A 12,008-nucleotide genomic window follows, 5' to 3' on the forward strand; every position below is an offset into this window, starting at 1 on the left:
GCTTGTGATTGGCTGGGACCGAAGCGAGCCGGGATAGGCTCTCAAAAGGGAACGGCGCCTTGCGTCATCAGCGAGCGACGAGTGCCTCTAGAGGGAGCAGGTAAGCAAACTAAGCTCCTTTCTAATTGGCTCGCTCTTTCAGGAAGGTTGAAACAGCAATGGGGATTTGCTCTCCTCCAAGTCTAGGCTCCAGATAATTGGAGAAAGGGTGAAGAGGGAGAAGTTTAATGCGTCACTTACTGCCCGGAAGTCCTGGGGGGCGGGCCTTCAGAGAAAGGGGGTGGGTCGGGAGGGCGGGCCTTTCCCTGTGGGGCGGTGGGGATAGAGCCGCCACGCCGTGGGGTCCTGGAGCGTGGGAGGCGGGCTTGGGGGAGGGGCCTAACCTGTGGGCGGGGCCAGAGGAAGGACTGGGGCGGGGCCGCGCCCGTGGGCGGGGCCAGGGGAGGCGGGGGCGGGGCCGGGCCAGGCGCGGGAGTGCGGGGCAGCCGGCAGAGGCTGGTCCCCTGGCTGGTTCCTCTTCCTAGGCATGGCTCCGCGCTGTTGGCGCTGGTGGCCTTGGTCGTCTTGGACTCGGACTTGGCTGCCTTCTTCCAGGAGCACCCAGGGTAAGAGCAGGGCGCCTCTAGGGCTGGGTGGGAGGTCGGGGAGGCCTGCGAGCGATTCCGTGAGAAGTAGGAGCCGAGCTGGGGCAGGGCTGGAGAGGGGAGAGGGAGGAGACCAAGGCCGAGACTGGAGGGGTGCACTCATGTAGACGGGGTGCGGGCGGTGTCCAGGGGCAGATGACGGCCTGTGCGGCAAGGTGTGAGGCTGCTGGGGTGAGACAGGGTCAACAAAGGTTCGAAGGGGAGACCATGATGTCCAAAGGTGTGAGAAGGAGTGAATGAGGGGAATAAGGAGGTCTGTGGGGCAGGAGGGAAGTCTGAGGCGAAACAGGCGTCTGTATCGGTGATAGAGGGCTCTGTGGAAGGAGAGGAGTTAGAAGAAGTAAAACGGGGCATTGTGGGGAGATCCACAGGGGTGAGATTGGGTGATACTGGGTCTGTTGGAAGATGTGGTATTCTAGCTGAGTGGGTCGTGAAAACCCAGTAAGAAAATTTAAATAGGGCAGCTTCAGGGGTGATGGGGAGTGTTGAGTAGGCCCTCTAAAGCGGGCTCTGGATGTGAGTGAGATGGGGCCTCTGGATGGACACACAACCTTTGGGGATTCAGATGGAATAAGGGACCCTGGCAAATGTCGAAGCTTCGAGGAAAAAGAGAAGGAGGATGCATATGAGGGTGAAGGCTGGGAAATTCCGTCTTCTCTTCGATACTCAAGTTGGGATTTGGCATGGGCGAGGGAGTCTTGATCTGACCTTCTGCCCCCATCCCTCCACCCTAGACTTCGGCCAGCACTTCTCCACACAGGAGCAGACCCCCCAGATCTGTGTGGTGGGCAGTGGCCCAGCTGGCTTTTACACAGCCCAGCACCTGCTAAAGGTAAGCCACTTCCCCCTGGTACCTTTTCCCCAAGATTCACCTGCTGCTCCAGTCTTAAGTGCAAGCCCCACTCCTTTGGGTTTTAAAAGCACTCCTGGATTCCTGATGGGGAAGAGGCTTCCAGCGCATCTGGACAGGACACTTTGTACATGCTTTGTCACCTGGGGTTCCCCACTGTAGGTCCTCAGCTCGGAGAGAAGTGTGTTTGCCTCCTGGGTGGTGGTTCGTGGCAGACAGTTGGCTATGCTTTCCTGGCCAAGTACTCCAGGGAGCTTACTCCAGACCTGAAGGATAACTTTATTCTGCCCGTCATCTTCCCTTCTTTCTCCTCTCTCTCCTCTCTGTTCCAATATCCTGCATCTTGAGGCCATCCCCTCTTCTCAAGGCCCTCTGTAACTTTAGGTGCCTCGTTGCACTCTCCTTGCCAATAGTTCCAGCCCTATGCCATGCTGTTTTTCAGCCTGCTCTCCACTCCCCATCCTACCCCTTCCCCCCACCCCATGGCCAGAGTCTCAAGGTTTATAGTACTAGCCTTGGCGGGCAGGGCCCCAAGGTTGCTGGTTACCCTTGAAACATCGGCAGGCCTTGGTGGGGCAGGAGTCTTGGATGGGAGAGGGATGTGGGAGAGTTCAGCTGACTAAGACATAGGACAATGACCTTGCTGTGGAGAGACAGGAGAATGGATGAATATATTAACTATACACTCTACTTAAAAAGTAGGGCGATCGACCTTCCCAGTTTGTCGGGGATGTGAGGCTTTCAGCCTTACTGCTGGGAGGGTCTTGGGGAGGCCAGGATGAGTTGGTCCCCCTGCCAGAAAGTGACCTAAGCTCACCTTCCAAGCAGCACAGGTAAAAGAGCTAATTACAGTGAAGTGACCAGTAAGAGCCTGGTTAGGTGGGGTCGGTAAGAAGGTGCCTCCTGGAGAAGCTGTGTTTGCGTTGCACTGAGGGAGGCTCCCAGGCTCTGGAGAAGGTCTCCCACGTGTGGGGCTTCATTACAGGCCAGTTGCCATGTGTCACAACAGACCTGGGCACTGGGAAGGAGACCAGGGATCTTCCGGGGCTTGGGTAAGGGTCGCCGTGCGAGCGGAGTCTGAAATGTGGGCAGAGGGGGCCTTCCCGGCAGCATGCTCAGTGCCCCGAGTGTGAACAAAGGCTCTGACCTGTGCGTTCTTTCCCTGTGGGAGGTACTGGGGGTGGGCACCGGGGCCAATTACAAGCTGGTCCCTGTCCACTGGGAGCTTCAAGCTACGAGCTGTGCTCCCGGGGCGGGAACACAAGGCAGGTTTGGGACAGTGGCATTTAGCTGAGTCAGGCACGGTCTGCACAGCAGCTCCTCGCAGCCTCAAGACAACTTGCGAAGCAGGTGGCATGACTCTTGCTTCAGAGGTGAGAATGCTGAGGCTGAGGGAGGCTGTCCAAGGCCCCACCGCTGAGCAGGGAAGGCCTGGGTTCTGAGCGTGGACTGTCCGATGGCAGAGCCTGCCCTTAAGGTCCACGCTGGGCCGTTCAGTTATCAACCACTGGACTCTGACATGATCCAGGCACGGCTCGGCACGGGGAACATGAGCAGGACAGACATGGTCCCCACGCTCAAGGACCTGAGCGTCTACCTGGGGGGTTGTGGAGTAGAGGAGAAGAGGGTTTACGTGATATTCTAGGATCCTGATGGGCGAGGGGACACTGCGTACAGGGGGGACACCTTACCCAGCCAGAGGGGGTGATGTCCTTGATCGATGTGTAAAGGACAGAGGAGGGGTGGGGCAGGAGGCCAGAGAGCCCCGGGCGCAGAGAACGGCGTGACAATCACCCCGAGGAGAGAGGATGTGGGCTTGGGGATGGGCGAGTTCAGCAGCTGGAAGGGTAGGAGCAAAGGCTGGAGGAGGTGCGTGGGCACAGGTTCTGGGGACCTGGAAGCCCTGAGCAGGCTGGAAGCCGGCGGTTTCTCTTGGTGCTGTCCACCCCCTCCCTCCATCAGAGTCCCCTGGGGGACTGGGGAAAACACACATTTCTGGGCCTAGTTTCCACCTAATCAAGCTGTGACTGGGGCCCAGGAATCAGCATTTGAAAACAACACACCTCTTTTTTCCTGGGTGCACAGTTGCCACAGGTGGTTGGCTTTGCTAGAGGGTTTTAGGCGGGGGGGTTGAAAGCACCCTGATTTTGATCTGGAGCTTTCTCTGCCTGCAGGGAGGGCAGGGCTGGTGGCCAGGAGAGCAGTGGGAGCTGCTGGGGTGGCAGTGGGGAGGACGGGGGTCTGATTGGACACGATCAAGGGGAGTCAGAGAGGAACCCTAGCTTCTGGCTCAGGGTGGAAGGAAGCCTGGGAGCAGAGTGGGGAGAAGTTTGGGGGAAGGGGGACTGGCTTCCATCCAGATTGGTGTGAGGTGTCTCGGGTGAGCTGTCCAGGGGTCTCAGGCTTGGTAGGAAGGCTGGGCAGGAGAGAGTAGAACGTCATCAGTAAGTCCACAGGAATTTGAGGTCATAGGAGGGAGCGATGACACCTCCCCAAGGGAATGTCCTGGGCAAGGGGAGGGGAACTCAGATTGGAAGAACCTCCAAGAATATTCTTGTTAGAGGAGGAATAGAGCAAAGAGGACCTGGGAAAGAACAGCTAGAGGGATTGGAGGGACGGGGGAGAGCTAGGAGGCACCAGTGGTAAAGAATCCTCCTGCCAATGCAGGAGACACAAGAGATGAGGGTTTGATCCCTGGGTCGGGAAGATCCCCTGGAGGAGGAAATGGCAACCCACTCCAGTATTCTTGCCTGGAGAATCCCATGGACAAAGGAGCCTGTGGGCTACAGGTGGGGTCCCAAAGAGTCCGACACGACTGGAGCAACTCAGCACTCGTGTGAGAGCTAGGAAAGACGGGCTTCCCGGAAGAGGAGTCCGGTCCTGTGAGAGAACCAGTGAACAGGTCCAGCGGGTTTAGTCTTTCGGAGGTGGCCTTGGAGAGGGCCCTGAGTCCTGGAGGGAAGGCTCCAAGCTGGAAAGAAGGAAAGATAAGATGGGAAGGCAGATAGTGTATGATACTGACCTGCAGGCTAAGCAGTTTGAACTTTGTCCCCTGGCCGGGCAGCCAGGGAAGGTTCGTGAGCCAGGCGGTGAGACACAGCCACCACAGCAACTGCAGTGATGGTGATGGCAGCTTCTGATTGAACACTCGCAGTGGGTCTCGCCCGGGGCTGAGGGTGCAGGCCTTGCTCATTGCATCTGGAGCATCACGCCAGGGAGTGTTCTGTGGCCCAGAGAAGTTAAGAATCATTCCAGCGGCACAGAGTCAGATAGTGGTGGCGCTGGGTCAGCTCCCGTGGCTGTTGACTCCAAAACTTCAGCTCTTCAAGGGCATAGGGAGGTCGATGGGGCAGAGGGAGGTGGTTCTGGCGCTGCCTGTGGATGGCACGGATGGGAAGAGTCAGGAGGCACGGTGGGCAGTGTTGGGGGGTGGGGTGCCTGGACTTGGGCACAGGCAGTGGGCTTCCCAGGTGGCGCTAGTGGTAAAGAACCCGCCTGCCACGGCAGGAGACATAAGAGACACGGGCTCGATCCCTGGGTCGGGAAGATCCCCTGGAGGAGGAAATGGCAACCCACTCCAGTATTCTTGCCTGGAGAATCCCATGGAGAGAGGAGCCTGGTGGGCTACAGTCCATGGGGTCACAAAGAGTCAGACACAACTGAGCGACTGAGCACACACACAGCTGTAAGTTTCCAAGAGTGGTTCTCAGGCCATCCACAGGCTGGGTGTTGCTAGACGCGTCAGAGGGTTCTGGGACAGGGCTGTGTGTCACTCCTGACCCAAGTAGATGAAGAAGCTCTCCTGATACAGCTCCGGTGAAGGGAAAGCTGCCGCCTTCCTCGGCTGGCCAGCGGTCTCGCCATCTCAATGGGCTGGTGGCCCTTGAAGTCGGGCCTTGGCTTCCCTGGCTCTGGACTGCCCATCCCTCTAGTCTGGCTCTCTGGGCAGGTGAGGACAGATGGGCCTTCCTTTCTCCTGGGTCCTCAGCCCGCTGAGCGGGGCTGTCCTGCTCTGCCCTGGGAAGGGCAGACTTAGCCTCTGCTTCAACCCCACCAGGGCTTCCCAGGAGGCCTGCCCATGTAGGAAATGCAGGCGATGTGGATTCCATCCCTGGGTCAGGAAGATCCCCTGGAGGAGGAAACGGCAACCCACTCCAGTATCCTTGCCTGGAGAATCCCATGGACAGAGGAGCCTGGTGGGCTATGGTCCACGGGGTCGCAAAGAGTCGGACACGACTGAAGCGACTCAGCTCGCAAGACGCTTGGCCCCACTAGCCGCTGCCCTCTCCCCCAGCATCACTCCCGGGCCCACGTGGACATCTACGAGAAACAGCTGGTGCCCTTCGGCCTGGTGCGCTTTGGCGTGGCGCCTGACCACCCTGAGGTCAAGGTGGGTGTCTCTGGACTCAGAGCGGGGGTCAAGAGGCTTTGGTCAAGATGGGGGGTGCAGAGGGAGGCTCCTGGACCTCATGGGATGACCCTTGGCTCTCTGGAGGGGGTGATACCCCAGATACTATGGGGTGAGCTTGGCACTGCCGTGGGCCCTGGCGCTGCCCCACCCTCTAACCCCTCCCCCACTCCCCCGGGCCTGGCAGAATGTCATCAACACCTTTACCCAGACGGCCCGCTCTGACCGCTGTGCCTTCCACGGCAACGTGGAGGTGGGCAGGGATGTGACCGTGCAGGAGCTGCGGGACGCCTACCACGCCGTGGTGCTGGTGAGTGCAGGCGGGTGGGCGGGGGTGGTGGCTGGGGGGACGCCATGGGGAAGAAGCTGGAAGGAGGCCAGTGGGAACCTGGGGGGTGGGCTGCCCGGCCCGTTAGCTGCTGCTGAGGCCTCTGGGTCTGTCCTCAGAGCTACGGGGCAGAGGACCATCAGGCCCTGGATATCCCTGGTGAGGAGCTTCCCGGCGTGTTCTCGGCCCGGGCCTTCGTGGGCTGGTACAATGGGCTTCCTGAGAATCGGGAGGTGAGTTTGGGGAGTACTCCCTCGGCCTCTTCCTTCACTTCTCAGCTAGCTCTTGGCTCCCACAGCTGGGGGAAGGGGCAGCCGCAGGCCTGGGAGGCGGCCGGCGAGATGAGATGTGAAGCATCAGGCTGGCGGGGGGGGGGTGCCTCTGGGAAGACGGGGTGAGGGGTGCTGGGGGCGGGACCTGGGTTGAGGCTTGGGGTGGGGGGGCGAACGTTCTGAGCATGGAGGAGCTTGAGGCTATGGCTGGGGATGGGGCGTGAGGCTGAGATCAGCCTGACTGAGGCCCAGGCTGGGTGAGCCTCATCCCGACCTCTGCCCTCCAGCTGGCCCCGGACCTGAGCTGTGACACAGCCGTGATTCTGGGGCAGGGGAACGTGGCTCTGGACGTGGCCCGGATCCTGCTGACCCCACCCGAGCACCTGGAGGTGAGTGGGTAGGTCAGGGGCTGGAGGGGTGGGAGTGGGGGGTTACACCAAGGAGAGGAGGCCCCTGCCTGCAGGGTTTGGGCCTCGTCCCTCCAGGCTGAACCCAGTGCCTGCTTCCCCACAGTGCCTGGCAGAGGCCTTCTAAAAGGCGGCTTTATCTCATGCCATTTCCTCATCACTTTCTGCAGCTACATAGGGTTTTTAAAAGGGAAAGTTTTCAGTGTACACACACCACTCCCCCTACTCAGAAGCCTCTCAACACACCTCCTATGTGTGTGTGTGCGTGCTAAATTGCTAAATTATGTCCGACTCTTTGTGACCCAAAGGTTGTAACCCACTAGGCAGCTCTGTCCATGGGATTCTCCAGGCAAGAATAACTGGAGTGGGTTGCCATGCCCTCCTCCAGGGGAAGTGAAAGTCGCTCAGTCATGTCTGACTCATTGCGGCTGTATAGTCCATGGAATTCTCCAGTCCAGAACACTGGAGTGGGTTGCCTTTCCCTTCGCCAGGGGATCTTCCAGACCCAGGGATCAAACCCAGGTCTCGCACATTGCAGGTGGATTCATCTTTAATTAATTTTTTTAAATAATTTCATTTATTTTATTTTTGGCTGTGCTGGATCTTCGTTGCTGTGCAGACTTCCCTCCAGTTGCATTGAGCAGGGGCTGCTATCTAGTCGTGGTGTGAGGGTCTCTCATCGTGGTGGTTTCTCTTGTTTCCGAGCACAGGCTGTAGGGCGCATGGGCTTCAGTAGTCGCAGCTCCCTGGCTTTCGAGCGCAGGCCCAGTAGTCGCAGCTCCCGGGCTGTCGAGCGCAGGCTCAGTAGTTGTGGCACACGCGCTTACTTGCTTCAGAGCATGTGGGATCTTTCCGGATCAGGAATTGAACCCATGTCTTCTGCATCAGCAGGCGGATTCTTTATTACTGAACCACCAGGGAAACTCACCTGTGTTCATCTTTTAGTTCCTGACTCAGTTGTTCCTCCAGGAAACGTTCCAGGACCACCCTGAATAGGTCTACCTCCCCTCCTTCCCATAGACTTGGCTACTTTTGTTTCAAAGTATGTTGTCACCACTGCAATGTTACACTTATTAATGAGTATTTGATAAGCCTCTCTCCCAGATCAGAAGCTCTGTGAGGGCCGGCACCATGTCTGTTTTGTTCACCATTGATTGACCCTGCCCCCTATGCCCCTTGCACACTTGGTAAACACTTGTTGAATGAAGATGATCAGCCTGATTTGCTACTCAGTTCAGTTCAGTTGCTCAGTCATGTCCGACTCTTTGTGACCTCGTGGACTGCAGCACGCCAGGCTTCCCGGTCCATCACCAACTCCCAGAGCTTGCTCAAACTCATGTCCATCTGGTTGATGATGCCATCCAACAATCTCATCCTCTGTCGTCCCTTTTTCCTCCTGCCTTCAGTCTTTCCCAGCATCAAGGTCTTTTCCAATGAGTCAGTTCTTCGCATCAGGTGGCCAAAGTATTGGGGTTTCAGCTTCAGCATCAGTCCTTCCAGTGAATATTCCGGACTGATTTCCTTTAGGATTGACTGGTTTGATCTCCTTGTGGTCCAAGGGACTCTCTAGAGTCTTCTCCAAAACCACAGTTTAAAAGCATCAATTCTTGTGCACTCAGCTTTCTTTATGGTCCAACTCTCACATCCATACTTGACCCCTGGAAAAACCATAGCTCTGACTATATACAGACCTTTGTCGGCAAAGTAACGTCTCTGCTTTTTAATATGCTGTCTAGGTTTATCATAGCTTTTCTTCCAAAGAGCAAGCGTCTTTTAATTTCACGCCTGTGGTCACCATCTGCACTGATTTTGGAGCCCAAGAAAATAAAGTCTGTCACTGTTTCCATTGTTCCCCCATCTCTTTGCCATGAAGGGATGGGACGGTTTGCTGCTAGTAGAATTGGCCGCAGTGCTCCATCTGGCCACCAGAGGGGACAGTGTTGCCGTTTCAGGCTGCCAGCCTTCTTACCGCCCAGGGTCTGGACACCAGCAGATGGAGAGTCCCCTTCTGCTGTCATTTTCCAGTGACTTTAAGGTCCTCCTTTTGTGCCAGAAAACGGACATCACTGAGGCTGCCCTGGGAGCCCTGAGACGAAGTCGGGTGAAGACGGTGTGGATTGTGGGCCGACGTGGACCCCTACAAGCGGCCTTCACCATAAAGGTACTGGGGTCTGAGGGAGCTCCACCAGGGTCCCTTAGGAGGCGTGGCAGGGCAGAGCCGCCGGGGTGGACGAAGGGGGGCCAGGCAGGGCCCCCTGGGGCCCAGTGCCTTCCGTGGTGGTGGGTGGCGGAGGCGTGGCAGGGCAGAGCCGCCGGGGTGGACGAAGGGGGGCCAGGCAGGGCCCCCTGGGGCCCAGTGCCTTCCGTGGCGGTGGGTGGCGGTGATGTCTCCCCTGGGCTGGGTTCTGGGGTGGGCTCGGGAGTGGACAGTGCTCTGGACCTGACCCTCTCCTCCACTCCCCACCCCCACCCCCAAGGAGCTTCGGGAGATGATTCAGTTACCAGGAACTCGGCCCATGTTGGATCCTGCAGATTTCTTGGGTCTTCAGGACAGAATCAAGGGTGAGGGGCCCTGGTCTGGCCCCCCAGCTCACTAGGAGGGGATGGTCTAGGTCAGGGAGGGCTGGGGAGAGGGCATGTGGGGAGAGGACTGGGGCCTGGACACCGCCCTGAGATGTCCTGCGTGGCTAACAGAGGCCGCTCGCCCGAGGAAGCGGCTGATGGAACTGCTGCTTCGAACAGCCACGGAGAAGCCAGGGGTGGAGGAGGCTGCCCGCCGGGCATCAGCCTCCCGCGCCTGGGGCCTCCGCTTCTTCCGAAGCCCGCAGCAAGTGCTGCCCTCGCCAGATGGGCGGCGGGCGGCAGGCATCCGCCTGGCAGTCACTAGACTGGAGGTGAGTCTCCTGTTAACCAAAGACACCCCCGTTCTCAAGTCTCCCTACCCCCTAGCCTGGTGTTTCCCACACTCTCCCTGCAGGGCACCGGTGAGGCCAGCCGGGCAGTGCCCACGGGCGACACGGAGGACCTCCCCTGTGGGCTGGTGCTCAGCAGCATTGGCTATAAGAGCCGCCCCATCGACCCCAGTGTGCCCTTTGACCCCAAGCTTGGGGTCGTCCCCAATATGGAGGGCCGGGTTGTGGATGTGCCAGGTGAGAGGGGGTCGGGAAGGGGTGGGCCAGGGAGGCTGGTGTCTCTCAGGGCTGTTTCACATTCATTCCTTCATCCAGTGACATGCATGGAGAAACTGTTCTGAGTCAGGCTGGTGACTCAGCCCCACCCGCCCCCTGGCCCTACAAGAAGTCCCCAGTGTAGCTGAGATGCCCACTCGTATGTCTGGTTACTAAGTTGGTCAGGGTACTGAGGCCTGCTCTGGGCTAGGCCAGGGCTGAGACTAGGGGTTAAGCAGCAGCTTAATGCTTGTCCTCTGTGAGTTTCCAACCTGGTTAAGTGTCCACATGTGTGCTGTGTCCCACCCTTTGTGACCCCATGGATTGTAGCCGCCAGGCTCCTCTGTCCATGTGGATTCTCTGGGCAAGAATCCTGGAGTGGGTTACCATGCCCTCCTCCAGGGGATTGTCTCAACCCAGGGATCAAACCCAGGTCTCCCGCATTGCAGGCGGATTCTTTACCATCTGAGCCCCCAGGGAAGCCCAAATAGCCACATACTCATCTAGTTATTAATTCATTCAGTCAGTGTTTACTGAGAGCCTGCTGAAGCGAAGTGACAGGACCCAGCTCCTACAGGGAGCTCCAAGAGGCAGGGACACTAAGGTGTGAAGTGGGGGGCGGTGCGTGGTAAGAACACCTGGGTGTGTTTGGGGAAGACCTGAGGGCAGTGGGCAGCAGACAGTGGGCCCGGCCGATGGATGCTGGGGGGCCATGCTCCCAGCATGTGTATCCTGGGGCTCAGGCTTGCCAGGGTACCCGGCCCAACTCCCTATTCCTTTACCCTCTTTCACCCCCAGGCCTCTACTGCAGCGGCTGGGTGAAGCGGGGACCCACGGGTGTCATCACCACCACCATGACCGACAGCTTCCTCACCAGCCAGATTCTGCTGCAGGACCTGAAGGCCGGGCACCTGCCGTCTGGCCCCAGGCCAGGCTCTGCGGCCATCAAGCGCCTGCTGGGCAGCCGAGGTCTGGGCCCCGTGTGAGCTTCCGGGAGGTGGGAGGTGGGAGGTGGGGGGTGGGAGTGGGGGGAGTTCCTGGGCCAGAAGGGGGCTGCTCCCTGCTGTGGCGGGGGAGCAGGTGGAGGCCCTGAGCCATCTTCCCTCTGCTGCAGGGGTCTGGACCGTGTCTTTCTCGGACTGGGAGAAACTGGATGCTGAGGAGGTGTCCCGGGGCCAGGCCTTGGGGAAGCCCAGAGAGAAGCTGCTGGATCCTCAGGAGATGCTGCAGCTGCTGGGGCACTGAGCCCAGATCCCAGTCTGGCCCGGTGCAGAGAGAAGAGGGTGAGCCCAGATTCCAGCCCGGCTCAGAGAAGAAAGGAGGTGTGCTAGGCAGCCAAGAGGCGTCGGGGTCAGCCTGAGCGGGACTCTGCACCCCAGCTGCGTCGTCTGCCCGTCCTGGCATACGGCCCTGGCTGCCTCTTCTCCAGGGGCGTGGGAGCGCTTTCTCCAGCCAGAAAGTCGCTTCTGCCAGTGTGGGTACATTTCAGCAAGGAGATAACCTTAGTTAGGGATGGTGGCAGGTACAGGCTGACCTCCCTCCCTCCTGCTTTCTCCTGCTGGACTGTGGAGGGCCCCGAGGTCAGGAACATGCTGGAAATAAAGCATCTGCCACCGAGGGTCACTGGTCCGTGTGCGCAACTTCTTTCGAGGCTCAGGGTCACCTTCCGGCCGCAGCTCTCCTCCAGTCGCCAGGTGGCGCTGCAGAGCCAGCTCCCTGCCCCCGGGGGGCCGGTGGGGGCTTTTGGCAGCCCCGCCTGGCACCCACCCGTCTTCCCAGCTTGGCCCTGCTGCCGCGGCCGGCCTGCCTTCTGCCCGCCCTGCAGGCACCCTGTGACCCCAGCCTGCCCGCTCCGCTCGCCCTCCTGTCGGGTCCCGGTCCCTGGTTTGTCTCCAGCACAACCAAGTGCAAGACAAAAAGTGGGAGCCAGGG

At 59.1% G+C, this 12,008-nt stretch overlaps 1 protein-coding gene across 1 annotated transcript; it reads left to right on the forward strand.

The window, feature by feature from the left end:
- The first annotated feature begins 58 nt into the window (after positions 1 to 58).
- Positions 59 to 11,699, forward strand: FDXR (ferredoxin reductase). Its single transcript, XM_070480003.1, has 13 exons — positions 59 to 100; positions 525 to 605; positions 1,379 to 1,476; positions 5,789 to 5,884; positions 6,090 to 6,212; positions 6,350 to 6,463; positions 6,790 to 6,891; positions 8,963 to 9,070; positions 9,387 to 9,471; positions 9,604 to 9,803; positions 9,887 to 10,058; positions 10,875 to 11,045; positions 11,191 to 11,699. The coding sequence occupies exons 2-13, from the start codon at positions 527 to 529 to the stop codon at positions 11,319 to 11,321; spliced, it is 1,479 nt and encodes a 492-aa protein (XP_070336104.1). The 5' UTR covers positions 59 to 100; positions 525 to 526; the 3' UTR covers positions 11,322 to 11,699.
- The last annotated feature ends 309 nt before the right edge of the window (positions 11,700 to 12,008 follow it).

This window comes from Odocoileus virginianus, chromosome 17 (assembly GCF_023699985.2).
Source record: "Odocoileus virginianus isolate 20LAN1187 ecotype Illinois chromosome 17, Ovbor_1.2, whole genome shotgun sequence".
Classification (NCBI taxonomy): domain Eukaryota; kingdom Metazoa; phylum Chordata; class Mammalia; order Artiodactyla; family Cervidae; genus Odocoileus; species Odocoileus virginianus.